The sequence below is a fragment of the Heterodontus francisci genome, chromosome 14 (assembly GCF_036365525.1).
Source record: "Heterodontus francisci isolate sHetFra1 chromosome 14, sHetFra1.hap1, whole genome shotgun sequence".
NCBI lineage: Eukaryota > Metazoa > Chordata > Chondrichthyes > Heterodontiformes > Heterodontidae > Heterodontus > Heterodontus francisci.
Window position 1 is genome coordinate 71,108,740 of NC_090384.1, and position 16,767 is coordinate 71,125,506.

At 41.0% G+C, this 16,767-nt stretch overlaps 1 protein-coding gene across 5 annotated transcripts; it reads left to right on the forward strand.

Annotated features, from left to right (window-relative positions):
- Window positions 1-2,378: 2,378 nt before the first annotated feature.
- On the forward strand, window positions 2,379-13,673 carry LOC137377320 (prestin-like). 5 transcript variants are annotated; one of them, XM_068046892.1, is made up of 4 exons: window positions 2,379-2,454; window positions 2,645-2,814; window positions 9,826-9,930; window positions 10,439-13,673. In XM_068046892.1, exon 4 carries the CDS (start codon window positions 10,497-10,499, stop codon window positions 12,876-12,878), a length of 2,382 nt encoding a protein of 793 aa, XP_067902993.1. In that variant the 5' UTR covers window positions 2,379-2,454; window positions 2,645-2,814; window positions 9,826-9,930; window positions 10,439-10,496; the 3' UTR covers window positions 12,879-13,673. The 5 variants fall into 5 exon arrangements, with proteins under 5 accessions (XP_067902993.1, XP_067902994.1, XP_067902992.1 ...); XM_068046893.1 differs by having other exon boundaries at window positions 2,397-2,454; window positions 2,640-2,814; XM_068046891.1 differs by lacking the exon at window positions 2,379-2,454 and having other exon boundaries at window positions 2,476-2,814.
- The last annotated feature ends 3,094 nt before the right edge of the window (window positions 13,674-16,767 follow it).

Consider the following 16,767-nt stretch of genomic DNA (forward strand, 5'->3'; position numbering starts at 1 on the left):
TCTTTTGTTCCAAGAATCTGTCTTTTATACATTTTAGAGGACCTCTTACTTCATGTCCGTAAACCAATTCAAAAGGACTGAAGCCTGTAGACTCATTCAGTGAGTCTCTGGTGGCAAATGAAAGAAAGTCTAGTCCTTTATCCCATGTGGATATTCGTGACAGTATGTTCTAATCATTGTTTTGAGAGTTTGGTGGTATCTCTCTGAAGCTCCCTGTGACTATGGGTGATATGCTGAAGATTTCAACTGTCTGATCCCCAAATTAGCCATGACTTCTTGAAATATCCTAGACATGAAATTAGAACCATGATTTGATTGAACTTCAAGTGGCAACCCATATCTTGAAAAGTATTGGATTAACTTTTCTATTACTATTCGAGCCGTAATTGTCCTCAAAGAAATGGCCTCTGGGACTCGAGTAGCCATATCCATGATAGTATGTATTGATGGCCCACTTTTGTTTTTGGCAAGGGTCCTACACAGTCTACTAATACCCTGCTAAATGGTTCCTCAATCACTGGTATGGGAACTAGTGTGCTGGCTTTATGGTAGGTTGTGGTTTTCCCACCATTTGAGATGTATGGCAATGACCTACAAAATTGTCTCATACCCTTTGTAAAACCTGGCCAATAATAATGCTGGCTTATGCGTGATTTGGTCTTCCGAATTCCCCTATGTCCTGCAAAAGGAATGTCTTGTGCTAACCTTAATAATCCCTGGCAATATTTAGGTGGTACCACCATCTGTTCAACAACTGTCCAGTCTTCATCTGCAGGTGCATGAGGCAGTCTCCATTTCCTCCTCAAAAACCCATTTGCCATATAACAGCCTTCCGGAACTCCTTTTACCTCAGCTTCTGTCAGAGCCGTCTGTGCCATTCGGTATATCTCTGGATCAGCTTGCTGTGCTGCAATGACAGATGATCTGTTAAACATCCCATTTGGATTATCTAAATCCCCAAATAAGGTGTCAGATACTTGGCTATCTGTTTGTGGTGCTGCTGTTTCTTGGCAACCAGAATGCACTGAGTCTCCGGAGCTTACTGTCTTAAAGGTGCACTAATCTTTTCACAGTCTTAAAGGCACATACAATATTTCCGAGGAGAAAAAAACAAGACCTTGACAACTGTATCAGCGACACATAAGAGCACTAAAGAAATTCCATCAGCAATGCCTTCGTCGCATCCTCTGGATTCAATGGGAGGATCATCGAACAAATGCTTGTTGCTTGTTATTTCACATGTGTGAAGCGTCAGTGCTTCAGGTATGGAAGATAACAAACATTCTCAGAGAACAAGAAGCCTCTAGATCATTTCATAGCTTGAACCCACTAACTCCAATTATAACCTGGAGGAGGGGCGTGGCATGAAGGAATCAATTAATCTGGCTCCCCGCACCTTGAGGCCCACGTGAATTTAACTGTGGGCGGAGTGGGATTTTCCACCAGCTCTACAAGCATCCTGGAAAAACTCCTGCAAAACCAACTTCAATAGACTGCATGCTGTGTCTGGATAGCTGGAAACTATCTCCCCCGCCAGGTCCTGTTTCCTCAACTCTCAAATGGCCAGCGTTCCAGGAGAGGACAAAGAAAACACTTCAAAGACACTCTGAAGCTCTCTTTGAAGTGCGGCATTACTGACATTGATGACTGGGAGGAGCTTGCTACCAATCATTCAAAATGGTGACAATTTGTCCATCAAGCTGCATCATGCTTTGAGTCCAATGCCTTCATGATGAGGCAGGACAGTGGCAGAGAAGGAAAGAAATTGAAACAAATACTGCACTCCGGATCCTACTATCATGTGGGATGTCCTGCCCCATGTGCCCAAAGATCTGCGGGTCGAGAATCGGCCTGTTCAGTCACATGAAAACCCAAGGCAGAAACTAACGACCTTGAGTAGATGTCATCCTCAAATCGAGGGACAACTGACGATGATTTGCCAGTCTATGGGAAATTCAGAAACAGCCTTGAATTTCAATTACTTTTGTTCAAGTACTTTGTTGCTCATTTTAATTTAAATGATTCATAAAGTGGAATCACATATAGCTATAATTAACTGTAGAATGAAAGTTATACAACTCTTCAAGGACCAATGAACATAATGGACAGGTACCGTTAAGTAGTTTTGTGAGTTTTTAATTATTTTACATGATATAAACTTTATCTCTATGAGCAGTACATAAAACTCTACAGTAGGATTTTGGCAGTGGACATTTGATGGGATTGCAAGCTGTAAAGGGTCATATCAAACTAATAGATTGGGTTACTGTATACCATGTCTATTTTGGGCAGGGATACTAGCTCTCCATGCTAGTCCTTATTAGGGAGACTACTTACGTACTTCACAGTACTGTTACTGAGGTTCACTACAGTTCTCTGCATTAACACAAACACCACTTCAGCTGTACTGAACACCGACAACTACAGGACTGGGGGGGAGGGGAAAGGAAATGGGTAAGTGCTGCAAAAAGGAGGAATAGTTCAGTGTTATTCACAGGCACAGCCAAGAATGGATTTACTGAATCCTTTTACTTGATTTTAACCCTGTCTTACCCGGCAGGAACAGTGCATGTGGGGGGTTTAACATCGGGTGTTTGGGAACTCACGAACAATTTACACTGGCCGCTGTTTTCCTTCAGGACAGATGCTCGCCTCAAGCAAGCAGGAGTCTAATTACAATGTCAAAGTCGTACTCTGATGACATCATCTGAACCTGCATGGCATTTTAACTGAGGATCGACGAAACCCTGCCCTGTCGCACACCTGCCAGTAAAAGCTGTCAAGCAGGCAGGATCGTGGCCAGAAGAGACCGAGGTAAGATCTATCTTTTGGCTTTTTAAAGATTTCCTTGTGGGCCAGGCAGAGCAAGAGTACTCCTCCAGGCCCAACATGTAAACCTCGCTTGTTCTTTTCCCTGGACTTGCTCCCCCTGTGCCTCAGTACTCCAACTGATCGACTGACCTGACTGCTGCTGCCAAAGTGTCGCCCTGAACCTGCTGGTGGAAAATCCCGCTCCCGCCCGCAGTTAAAATCTTGGCCTCAAGTTGTGGGGAGCCAGATGAATTACTGCTTGCATTAGTGCATTGATCCCTTCATGCCACACTCCTGCCCCAGGTTATAATCGAGGTCAAACTATGAAAAGATCTAGAGGTATCTTGTTCTCTGAGAATGATTGTTATCTTCCATACCTTCAGCACTGACACTTCATACATGTGAAATAACAGGCAGCAGTGGCCAGAATTCATTGGAAAAAGTGCTAAAAGTTGTACTGGGAACTGTGCACCAGTGTAAGAAATAACATTTTCACCTGTTGACTGTGACTTGCAAATACTGCAGTGCTTTCTGAAATGCCATCGTTACTCATGTTATGAGCTCCTTGTTCTTAGTCTTAATAATGAATTCCAATAAAACTCAATTTTACTGATGTGATAGCAACCATTCTTGAAACAATCAAAAAATCAGTTTGATTTCTAAAATGTGACCCGTCAGGATATTGGATATTAATAAACTTTGTTGCTACTACTGGCTTTTTTAATATAAGACTAACTTGCTATTGTGCCAGCAGGGTCAATGTACTTTGGTGTACACTGCTATTAGCATGTGATACACTTACACCCTACCATCTCATGCAGGTTTACATGGAATTACATAGCACAGAAACAGGCTGTTAATCCCAACAGGCCTGTGTCAGCAAATATGCTTCACACAAGCCTCCTCCCACCTACTTCATCTAACCCAATCAAAATATCCTTCTAATAAGCGGCATGGACAGAGTGGATAGTCAGAAGCTTTTTCCCGGGGTGGAAGAGTCAGTACTAGGGGACATAGGTTTAAGGTGAGAGGGGAAAAGTTTAGAGGGGATGTGCGAGGCAAGTTCTTTACACAGAGGGTGGTGAGTGCCTGGAACTTGTTGCCGGGGAGGTGGTGGAAGCAGGTACCTTAGAGACGTTTAAGAGGCATCTTGACAAATACATGAATAGGATAGGAATAGAGGGATACGGACCCCGGAAGTGCAGAAGGTTTTAGTTTAGGCAGGCATCAAGATCAGCGCAGGCTTGGAGGGCCGAATGGCCTGTTCCTGTGCTGTGCTGTACTGTTCTTTGTTCTTTGTTAATTCTTTCTCCCTCAAGTACTTATCTAGCTTCCCCTATGCGATTCACCCTAACTACTCCATGTGGTCGCAAGTTTCACATTCTAGCCATTTTCTGGCTAAAGAAGTTTCTCCTGAATTCCTGTTTGGATTTTTTACCATCTTACACTTATGACCCCTAGTTTTGGTCTCACCCACAAGTGGAAGCATTTCACCTACAATAACTTAACAAACCCTTTGACAATCTTTAATGCCTCTATCAGGTCACTGCTCAGCCTTTTATTTGGAGAAAGAGGCCCAGCCGGTTCAGTCCAATTAAAAGAATAACACTAGGTGGCATGTCATGAGGTCTGGCTTGTTCAATGTGGATCAGCAGAAGGAAGGAGGGATGCTTGCTCCAGAGACCTGCTGTAAAACTATTACTTCCAAAGTAGCTCATGACATAGGGACTGACAGAATAGAACTCTCTATTGCCTGTTATTGTACTTGATCTGTAAGCAAAGCAGGGATTGTTTCTTTTTACTGATTAGCTGATCTTTTATTATGAAAGAAACTAAACAAATTAAGTCATCTACCCTACAAGCAACTCCATAGAAATGAAACAGCCACATAAACTTTATTATGGTTTCTCCAAAAGTAAACATCCTATAACATATTTCCCATTTAAAAAGTTTAAATTCCTGTCAATAAGTTAGCTGATCCAAACAATTTACACATTACGTATACGACCATTTATTAACAAGATTTTATTGTATGTTTTATCAGTCTTTAAATGTACATATTAATCACTCAGGGAGCACCTACCAACAGTCAAGTTCTTTTTAGTAAATGTGGAATAGAGTTTGATTGGAAGTTGTGTGTTAATTAATACATAGGTGTGACCTTGTACATTCCTGATGTTGTAACCTCTCTAGAGTTTAATTCAATGATAAGGTCACTTCTGACTGCAAGTGTTAATATCGGGCTGGCTGAAAGGCCAATGATGTCAGAATGATGGAGAGAGAGAGAGAGCGAGAGAGAAATACTCCAGAGTACACCATACAACTGAATACACTCTGCTCCAAGAGCTGTTGGTTTAAATGCATTACGCTTTATAATTTTATTGTTTTTATAACAGAATCAGCAATGATATCACAATAGTTAAATCTTTCGAGATCAACAGAAAATCTCAGAATGACTGTGACAGTCATTCACTCTACTGAGAACTACTGTTGGCACAAAATTGGGCATAAAAAATCTGACTAAATTCCCCCAGAAAATGAATGTCCCAAATAGGATATCCTGCACGACATAGCTGCATGGAAGTGACTGGATGGTAAGTCATGACTTTTATTTATTTGTTCCTATCTGTTCAGTTTCCTGGTTGTGGCCCACCTCTGTCTTTATGTTGTATCCCAGTGGGCACACATCCCTCTGTCTGAAGGGTCACTGACCCGAAACGTTAACTCCGCTTCTCTTTCCACAGATGCTGCCAGACCTGCTGAGTGATTCCAGCATTTCTTGTTTTTGTTTCAGATTTCCAGCATCCGCAGTATTTTGCTTTTATCCCTCTGTCTGAGTTTCCTTACATTCTGACACATCCAATGTGGTTCAGTTTCCTTGGTGAGCTAATGCAACTCATGTGCTTAACTCCTTTGGTAGTGAATCCACATGGTGACTATTGGTGAATGTATTGTCCAGTATCGAACAGAGGCACAAAGGCAGAGAAAAGGGACAGATTCTGTACCTGGTCTCTGATGAACTAGTTCACATAGTTCAGGGCAACAGTAGGTGTGCTACAACTGGCCTCTAGGCAAAGGAAAACAAAAGTAGCCAGTTGTGATTTATGACCATTATCCACTAACTCTAGTTGGAAAGTTTGCATGTGTGCATATCAAATGAGAGAAATTACCTCTGCAGTGATGCTTATAGAATAATATTGTAGAATAAGGCAACACCTTTCAAGAGGGGATAAAATAGGTGGAGGAACTTGTAGGAGAAGTGGAAGAAAAATTCCTAGTGGTGTAAAGTGCTTGATGGGTGTGAGGTCTCACGTGATCTAACAGGTCTAGTGAGCACAAGTTTCTTTGTCGTCACTAGTGAAAAGTTTCATTTAAAAAATATATGCTTCAAAACAACTGAGCAGTGTCAATGAGAATGTAATTGAGAGGAAATACTCTTTGCGTTTATTTGTGATGGACTTTAAAGCAGGCCTCAGAACTGGATGGAAAATTAACTCAATTTTACTTTTTTTTTGTGGTGGGAGCATAAATTTGTTTTTAAGAAATTGCATTTTTTTAAATTAATTTTTAGGTGCTGTTGATGCACAAAAAACAAAGCTAATACTCATTACTTCCTAAGTTATTTAACTGATAAAAATATATTTATAAAAATATAAAGCTTCTGTCAACTGTGGTCAAGTTTTAGCATTTGATTTTGATGGGAAATTTTAATTCTCCCCATCACTGGGAACACAGTGGGGGAGCAATTAAAATGGTGCGACTCCATTCCCACAAATTCCCCATACATTGGTACCCTATGGCATTTTAACCTGCTCTTGACTGGGAAACCCGCCATGACTGGCCCACTCAGCAAAGCTGTTACTGCAGTGCTGCTCTAGGCCCCACAATAAAGGGTGGGACTTCTGCTGACCAGGTTACCCACCCCACAAGCTGCGAAAGCTCACAACACTGCCCCTCAGACTGCCAGCAGCCTTCTATCTGAAATGGGTGAGAGGCTGGCCAGCAGCATTCAAATAAGGCTGGGCAGTTAGAATCAGTCCTTTTGAAGATGGGGCGGCTTGGAATTAATGCTACATAATTTGCTGCACTGCATTCCTCGTAAGTGCTGGAGAGAAAGTGATGGCTTTGGTTCAAAGACAACTGAAAACCGATTTAGCATAAATTTTAATGTCACAGAAAAGAATAACATTGTTATTTCTGACATTTTGTACTTTACTTTGTATCTTTTTTTTATGACACCACTGTTGTAATGTTCAGCTACTAACCTGACTTGTCTCTATGGACAAGAACTCTTAGTTACATAGAATTACATAGAAATTACAGCACAGAAATAGGCTGTTCAACCCTAATGGTTTATCTTGGCATTTATGCTCCAGGTGAGCCTCCTCCTACCCCTCTTCATCTACCCTATCAGTATAACCTTCTATTTCTTTCTCCCTCTAGCTTCCCCTTAAATATATCTATGCTACTGCCTCAATATATCTATGCTACTGTGGAAGAGCCTGTCACTCCAGAATTGGCCTTTATAGCCACTCCAGGCGCTGCTTCACAAACCACTGACCACCTCCAGGCGCGTATCCATTGTCTCTCGAGATAAGGAGGCCCAAAAGAAAGAACTGCCTCAACTACTCAATGTGATAGCAAATTCTACGGGCTGCATTTTACAAGCTCGCCACGGATCGTGACGGCATATTTCAAAGATGGTGACCTGCCGCAAAATTAAATGCGGCGGCTCATTTACATAGCCATGGCGGACCCCCCCCCCCCCCAATGACGTGGAGGGGGCGGGCAGACCGACATTGGCAAAGGTGTCGGCACCATTACGCAGGCACCAATGGGCTTCCAACCCTTCAATTTAATTTAAATTTGTGAAGAAACATTAGTGCAAAAACGTAACGAAGGTTATCTGACCCTCTACCACCCCTCTCAATGACCATTACATTTATTACTTGCCCTCTCCCCCTCCAAAAAAACTTACATTATGGTCCCACCTCCCACCCCGCAAAGTTCATAAACTATGAACTTTACTGCTTCCCACCACCCCCTAGATCTATCAAAAACATTTGATCCCACTACCCCCCTCCCACCATGAAAACTTACCTCCTCCCCCCTCCCCATGAGTGTCCCGCATCGGATCTTTGGATGGAGATCCAAAGGCGTGGGAGTCATGGCAACTGACCACAATATCGGAGTGGGATGGCCGACGGGAGCAGGTAAGTTATTAATTCACATTCATTAATGTATTTAAATCCTGCTCCTGTCATCAAGCGGTGGGGGGACTGCCATGAGGCCTTGCCGCCACCAGCAATATGGGGCCGGGCCTTCACGGCGTCGAGGCCCATGGCGGGCCTCTCCTGGAGGCATTTTCTGGGTCCCCCTGCCACGACCCCCGACGTCAGGAGGCCAGTAAAATCCAGCCCTACATTCTAGCCAGTTTCTTGTTAAAAAAGTTTCTCCAGCACTTAACACTGTGAGGTTCCCTGTCTGTTCTCTACTCGGGCAGTAAACTTGATTGTATCTAGTTGGGTATGACTGAGCGGAGTCTGCTACTCTGCAGTTTGTGGAAACTGAGCAGGATTTCTAATTATGTGTGCAAGTAAAAGGAGAAAGAGTTTGTAGATTCAAGCATGTACAGAAACAAATAGACTGGAACCCACTGAAACTGGCAGAAGATGGAAACTGTTACCCTCTTAAAAAATCTACTTGACCCCTACCAATACTCATCGAACCACTTCGCAAGATACTCCCTACTGCCTGCTGCAACTGTTTGAAAATCCCTTAATCCCCACCAAGATCCTCATAGATGTAAACTTTCCAAGTACTGATTTGCAATGCTTAATATGTATATCAAGAACTTGCCTTTGTGTTGTGCCTTTAATATAGAAAAAAGTCTCATGGGGCTACACAAGGTATAAGGAAGCATGATGTCAAGCCAAAGGAGTAGGGATTAGGAGATGTGACCAAAAGCTTGGTCAAAGACGTGAGATTTAAGAAAGATCTTAAAGGAAGCAAGAAAGGTGGAGAGCCAGGGGAGTTTGCTCCCGATAGTGAGACCTAGATGGCGAAGATACAGCTGCCAAGGACCAGATAAAGGGAAGAGGGTTGAAAAAGAGGCAAAGGAATGGAGAGTTTGGGAGTTGTTGTTGTAGAGCTTGAGAAGTCTACAAAGATAGTGGGAAGCAAGTCTATAGAGGGATTAAACATAATAATGAGAACTTCCAATTTGAGGCAGTTGAGGACTGGAAACCAATGTGGTCAGCAAGGACAGGGGTAACAGTCAAATGGAACTTGACAGCATTACATGTGACACTTTTGCTTATACCCAGACATCTCAGCCACCCAAATCATTGGTTCCACCAGCGATTTTCCTTGTTCCATATGCACTGCCCCCTACTGCCTTGCACTATCATATTGATGACATCCAAAGATCTATAAGTTCTCGATCCAGACTTTAGGAAAGCAATGCCAACGCAGCCTCTCTATATTGCTGTCCTGAATCTCCAACCTCCTGTTGTCCCACTGGAGCCTGACTGACATGCACAGAAGACGGGCTGTCCATTTTCCGAACCAGCCTCAAGGGCCTACAGGAAACTGGAGCCAGAGATCTGTTTAAATTATCCAATTAAAATTTTCCCTTCTTCCCATTCTGTGAATGGCCAAGTTATTAGTTTTGCAAAATGCCTTTACCAGATACATAAAGCTGTGGACTGGATGTACCTTCTGCAACTCAGAGGTGGAACTGAGCTTCTGGACATTGCCACTGCACTGCATTACCCAGCATCTTTGAATTATTTGAAAGGGGCATGATATGGAAAACTGAGAGTAAACTTTGTAGTTACAGTGGACCTTGGCACTGAAAGTGGAATATTATACTGCAATGGGAGAGTTGTATAATTTACCAAATCAAGGCAATTTCAGTTGCTTGTTGGGTGCTGTGGTTAATCAGAGGGTAATTGTTATTCCTTGCAAATTCCAGTTTCTAGGTCAATGATTGGCTTTCTGTCTTTTTTTAAGATTGTTTTACATCTGTAACAAAGTTAATACTAGAGTGGCATTTGGAGTATGACGTTTGAAGTGTGGTGGACACATGCTAGACACAACACTAGCAAATATCCTGTGGTAAGTCAAAAATGTGCTGTTTTATAAAGTCTTGAATATTATACCACGTAAAATGTCCTTTTAAGATCAAAAACTCTTAACTGCTAATAGTTAAGTAAACAATTGCTGAGTTCATAAAGAGGTGGACATCTTGACTACTATTTTGTGTTCTTGTAGAGTTTAGTTGTTTCTTTATACTTGAAGGGAGTTAGGGTGTGGAAGGAGTGGAGGGGGATTTAAGTGCACGAATATTGTAAAGAGTGATCCTTCAGTCTAGAATTAATGGTGCAGGGGGATATCTAGGAATTGTGGGAACAATGAGAGAGAATGGGAGCACTGGGATTGTGGTAATAGGGGGTGGGAGCATTGGGAAGGGGATTTCTGTCTGTGAGATTCTGAGGAGGATAATATTGGCAATGCTGGTATGGGAGGTCCATGAGTATTGGGAGTCGTGTGTTGGAGGGTTGGGAGTGAAAATGAAAGCCTAACTAACCAGATATGTTGACTTTTACTTTTATCTTCTGTTTAGATATTTGACATATGGAAGCACAGATGAAAAAGACTTAATCTACACAACAGTGAACATAATGTTAAGAAAGGAGGGGAAGACGACCAAGCTGAAGAACATGCTGGGAAGTTCAGAGTCATTTTGGTCCAGTGACACAATTCCAGACCCATCTGGTTCAAATATCCCTCTGGTCAGAACTGACAGGACTTACACTTTTAACATGAAGACACCGCATAGAGTGTCATTTACCGCTGACATTCCTTATTTTCACCGCATAGATAACCACAATGAAGAAAAGTTGTGTGAATATGAAAAAAAGGCATCTGAACTAACTTTACCGGTTTCGTACAATTTAAAGAAATTATTCCTGCGAGTCTTTCCTTTCTTTAGATGGCTTCCCAGGTACAAAGTAAAGACATGGTTTATAGGAGACCTGCTGTCTGGAATTAGTGTGGGTCTGCTGACCATTCCGCTGTCCCTTGCTTTTGCAGTCTGTGCTGGACAGCCACCTATTAATGGTCTCTACACAAGTTTAGTTACCACAGTCTTATATTGCTTGCTTGGCACAACAAAACACCTGTCCTATGGAGCATCTGCATTTACTGGTCTGCTCATTGCCAAGAGCATAACTCGTATTGAAAATCGCGAAGCTGTTTCTGACAGCGACTGTTCTTCAAAATGTTTGAGCGAACTTCATGTAGTTACTCTTACTTGTGTTTCTGGAATTGTTTTAATTTCTATGGGAATTTTTCGCCTCAGTTTCCTAAGAACATACATCTCCAAGCCCGTAATGAATGGTTTCAAAGCTGGCACAGCTTTGCATTTATTAGTCATCCTCCTGACTTTATTACTTGGTATTGATGCGCCAATTCATCATGGTCCTTTATCACTTGCCTATACTTGCAAGGCTATAATTGAAAATATTAATGAAACACACATTGCCTCAGTGGTTACTGGCTTAGCCAGTTTGGCACTTCTGATGCCTTTTAAAGTAATAAACTGTATTTATAGTCGGCATCTTATACCTATAGAGTTTATTGCAATAGTTGCTTCCGTTTGGTTGTCATTCTGGTTAGAATTAGAGAACAGCCATAATATCAGGTTGATAAATAATTATCCATTTACTTTACCAAAACCTACTCTTCCTTCTTTTTCCTTAATATCCAGCGTTGCTGCAGATGCTGTTGCTGTTGCACTGGTAACCTTCGCAGTAAGCATTTCACTAGGGAGAGAAAACTCCAAAAAGCACAACCAAAGTTATCACCCACATCAAGAGACCATTGTTTTAGGGGTTTGTGACCTGTTACTCTCGTTTCTGGGTACTTTTGCAGCCTCTGCGGTTTGGGAGCAAACGGTAGTACAAGAAAAAACCTGGGGTCAAACCCAAGCCGCAGGGTTGGTCGCAGCAAGCCTTGGCCTTACAGCTCTGCTTTGTGCAGAAACTCTGCTTCCACTGGTGCCCAAAGCAGTTCTTGGTGCTATTGTGATTTCAAATCTGGGGTGTTACTTTGAGTTCTTCAGGAAGTACTGTTTTGCATGTAAGAAGAGCAAATATGAGTTTGTGGCTGGAATTATAACATTTGTAGCAGTTTGCATCTTAGACATAGATATTGGTTTAGGAGTTGGCATATTTTTCTCAATTTTGCTCACTCTACACAGACTTCAGAGGCCTTCTAATGCCATTTTAGGCCATATTCCCAACACAGAAAACTATACAGACTTGTCTATTGAGAAAACAGCCAAAGAAGTAGTTGGAATTAAAATCATAAAAACATTTGATTCTATTTATTATGGGAATGTTGATTTTTTATTATCCTGGATAAAACTTAAAGTGAATTGCTATCTTCGGTCTGGTGGGAGTTCGGGAAGTGATAATGAATTATACAGTGAGGAAGATAAATATCATATGTTATTGGAATCCACACAGTTCCTTGCATTGGATGGACATGCTTTGAGACGAATAAATCATACTGCATTGTATAGACGTAAAATATCCAAACAAACTGCAGATGTTCACACTGTTATTTTGGATTGTGGGTCAGTTAGTTTTGTGGATGATGAAGGGGTCAATGCTTTAATTAATTTGTCTGAGCAATACCAAAGTATAGGAGTTGGCTTTATCCTTACCAGTTGTTCAAGTGCAGTTTTGAAGAGTCTACAAGAACACGGTTACTTCAAATCAACAAGCCAAAGCTTCGCTTTCAGCGGCATCCATGATGCTGTTTTATTTGCCCTGCGACAAACAGCAGAGAGAAACCAGAGTCCACAAGGATCTGAATATGTTCTTGAGACAAATGGTGAAATACTAACTGAATGTGATACGATTGAAATTAAGACAGATACTAACAACAGCACAAATGAAGAACTTTGCCAAATGGGAAGAGGTGGGAATATTTCCCATCAAAGGACCGGTTTTAAATCAGCAAATCAAAGAGTAATTGAATATGAAACAGCCTTATAACAAAAATCTGTTTATTCTTTCAAACCACCACAGGAACTATTGAAACTAGATCTGATACTACATTTCTGCTACGGTGTTTTGTTGGTTCTATTTTTGTTATAATATAGTGATAATTTCAAATGGACACAATCAAAACAAAACACTTGTTTTTTCTGACAAATACTATTTGTATACATGTGGATGTACCTGTCATCAGGTAGTATCCAGGATAGGAAACACATCACAGAATGGCCGGAGTAAACACCATGAAGAAAGTAACTTACCAGTTCAGTGTGGATGGTGATACAGAATTTTCTGCATCTTGATGGTATCAACGCTGTCTGGAGTTGTGAAGTCTACAGTTTTGAGAAATATTTTTGCCTGCTGATTAGAGCTTAAGGATTTCTAAAAGGTTGGTGATCAGAGATCAATGATTACAATGAAATACAATTTCCTACTTGGAAGCAATTTCCTACTTGTGGCCCTTCCCACAGTAGCTCAGATGAGATTCAGACTCCATGGCACAGCACATTGGTGATGACTGCTTATTCTGAGAAGGTTTTAGACACATGCAGCTTGTCATGCCATTACTCTGCTTTGAAAATAACATGGGTACAGAACGTACATATATTATTAAAATATTTTGATAATACATGTATAATAATTTTCAATTTTCCTGCCATCTTTAGCCAGAATTGCAAAATTCTTCACAAGTAGAACTCCAAGGTTGCTCTATCCCTTGTTTAGTGAACAGATGACTGTATCATGATTGTCCAAGATTAATTGTTTTTTTTCATCTTGCTCTGACTTTGAAATAAAGTACAATTTTAGTTGAATTCTTAACGTGTGAACTGTTGTTCAGTTTTTGTTTTTGTCCTTTTGAACAATATTGCTAGTTTCAGGAACTGCATGTTGTTAAAAACATGATCACAGCAGTAATGGAAGTACTTGTATTTAGTGTTAGGCATGTGGACATGAAGTCTGTGTTCCTAGCATTTGCGAATCATTAAAGACTGTGGTTGAAATTGCTTATTCATTGTAATGTAATAACAAAGCACTATACAATGAATATTGCATCAACAAGCATTTTGGATGCAGGAATAAAATGTGTATGAATTGTTCAAAAGAAAATCATGTTACCAAATTGTCATCAACCAAATTAAAGTAATACATTAACTTCACTAGGTGCACACTTATTTCAGGAAATTTGTTTGGTTCCTGCGATATGCAAGAGTAACTGTTTAACTGTAATATATTGATCAGCACCAAATTAACCATGTTTTGTATAGTAATCCTGAATCATTTTTTTATATATCAACATAAAATTTGGCATATATTAATTAGGTAAATGCATTTTGATTGGGATTTACTGCAAATTAGGAATTTTTCATCGGGGCTTAATTTTGTCACTTTAGCAAGGAGTCAATTCCATCACAAGAGAAAGGAAAGTAAAAATATCAGTATTAAAACTGACAAGAAAAATTAACTGATGGTCACCACAGGTTGCTCTTGGGGTACTTCCTAGTAGCTGGCTATATAGCAGTACTGATCAAAATCTTCCTGGCTTGGGATAGGGACTGTTGTGCAGAGTAACATTGGGCCGATTGAGGTGCCAAGGAGCCTAGTAAAACTGAAGTCAGGTGGGATCAGAGGAAATCTCTGCAGTGGCTGGAATTATATCTGGCATAAAGAAAGATAGTTGTGGTTGTTGGAGGCCTATCATCTCAGTCCAAGGATATTACTACAAGAGTCCTCAGGGCAAAAACATAGATTCAAATTTGCTGTTTTTGCTTTTGCTGCTTCATCAATGACCTTCCCGGCATCAGAAGGTCAGAAGTGGGGCTATTTGCCGATGATTGCACAATGCTCATCCAATCTTAATTCCTCAGATAATGAAATAGTCCATACCCCATGCAGCGAAACCTGACAACCTGACTTGGGCTGATAAGTGAGAAGTTACATTTGAACCATACAAATGTCAGACAATGATCATCTCTGATAAGTGTGCCTAACCACATTCCCCTGACATTAAATGACATTACCATCATTGAGTCTCCCATCATTAACATCCTGGAGGTCTAGAAAAAGGTAGGTTGGAGTGCCATATGCCGAGATGGTGTTGGGGGTCATGATGGGGGACTCATTTTGGCAGTGGCCTAGGCTATTTATGTGCTCCTTCTGGCACCATTAAAATAAATCAAAGTCTAGCTTTTAGCTTCTCCTTGACTGGATGAGTGGTGCAGTGGTTAGCACCACAGCCTCACAGCTCCAGTGACCCGGGTTCAGTTCTGGGTACTGCTTGTGTGGAGTTTGCAAGTTCTCCCTGTGACTGTGTGGGTTTCAGCTGGGTGCTCTAGTTTCCTCCCACAACCAAAGACTTGCAGGTTGATAGGTAAATTGGCCATTGTAAATTTCCCCTAGTGTAGGTAGGTGGTAGGAGAATTGAGGGAAGGTGGGGGGAGGGAATATGGGAGTAATGTAGGGTTAGTATAAATGAGTGGTTGTTGGTTGACACAGGCTTGGTGGGCCAAAGGGCCTGTTTCAGTGCTGTATCACTATGACTATGACTGGATTGCCAGCTAAAGCCAGTGTACCATAGGACTAGGATTTACATATTTAAAGGGCCTACCACCTGAAATAAGGGGTCACATTTGTGGGTTAGCAGTATGCCCCATCAAAGTTGGGGGCTTATGGAAACTGGGCAGTAAGTGATTTTTGGATCACTCCATCCCTTTTATAATGTTAAAATCAAACCCTTGGTCTCTCTGTTTTGTCTCAATTCATTTGTGACACTATTCTTTGATACCTTCTCCCCATCTTGTTCATGGTTGTTTCCTGACAACAAGCCCCACTAAGTTCACTCTTCATTCCTGTTTCAGATGATGGGAACTACTATTCTCCTTCCTTGCTCCAGCTTAAAATCTTTAGGATAATCCATACGAGTTCCATCCTTTGCACTTTTGGGGATTACCCTCCCTCACCAAAATCTCCATTACAGTAGTGACCAAGGCTTGGTCTGAAAACCATATTTGCATATTTGGTGCTGATCCAAATACGTTTTCACTTCAGTTTGATATACATCATCTGTTGAAATTTTGTTCATGCGGACTATTTCCTATGTTTCAATGTTTGGATACTTGGTATGGACAGAAAAGGTTACAATGGGTCAATAGCCAACAGTTCACTATCTAGCAGACTAAAACAATCCCTTTTTTGAAGTAATGGAGAGTCACCGCTGACTATGGAATTATATCCCGGCGTGCAAGGAGGAGTCAGGAAAAAAATTAAAGTGAATTTAAACAAAAAAATTTAACTTACAGCACCATGGAGTAAATAGTTTCAAAACAAACAACTATTGTCATAATTCAATTGAGCTTGATAGGTGCTCTTTGTTCAAAGGTAACAGTCTATTCCCACTATCTTGAACCTTTTGTTCTGGTCATTTTTGTTGTCAGTTTCCCTCCCTTCACTCCTGAAGGTCCTTATTGTTGCTGGGGCAGCGTTGCTGATAGTGTGTTATTCAAGTGATTGTTCTTCATGTTGGAACATTGACAGTATCAGCAGCATATTTAAGCATGACAGCCTGTCTTCTTTCAACATCCATGTGCAAGCACTTTCATTAGGAGTTGCTGGATAACAATCAGGAATGTGAATCCTGCCTAATTTTCCCTCCCTACACTATTAAATTTGTTGAACTCCCTTTGCCTTTAAAAAAATCTCTGCTGCCTGTTATTAGTTGACTCATGCATTCCTAAATATTCATTAATCTTATCTTGAATTATGGATCCTAAGGATTTTTCCACAATTTACATTAAACTAACAGAAGAACATAAGAAATAGGAGCAGGAATAGACCATATGGTCTACAGTTACCCAGTTAATCCTTTCCTCATTTCTTGAACAGAGACCTA

Excerpts from the sequence above, each read along its gene's own strand:
- LOC137377320 (XM_068046892.1), top strand. The coding sequence starts at position 10,497 with ATGTTAAGAAAGGAGGGGAAGACGACCAAGCTGAAGAACATGCTGGGA.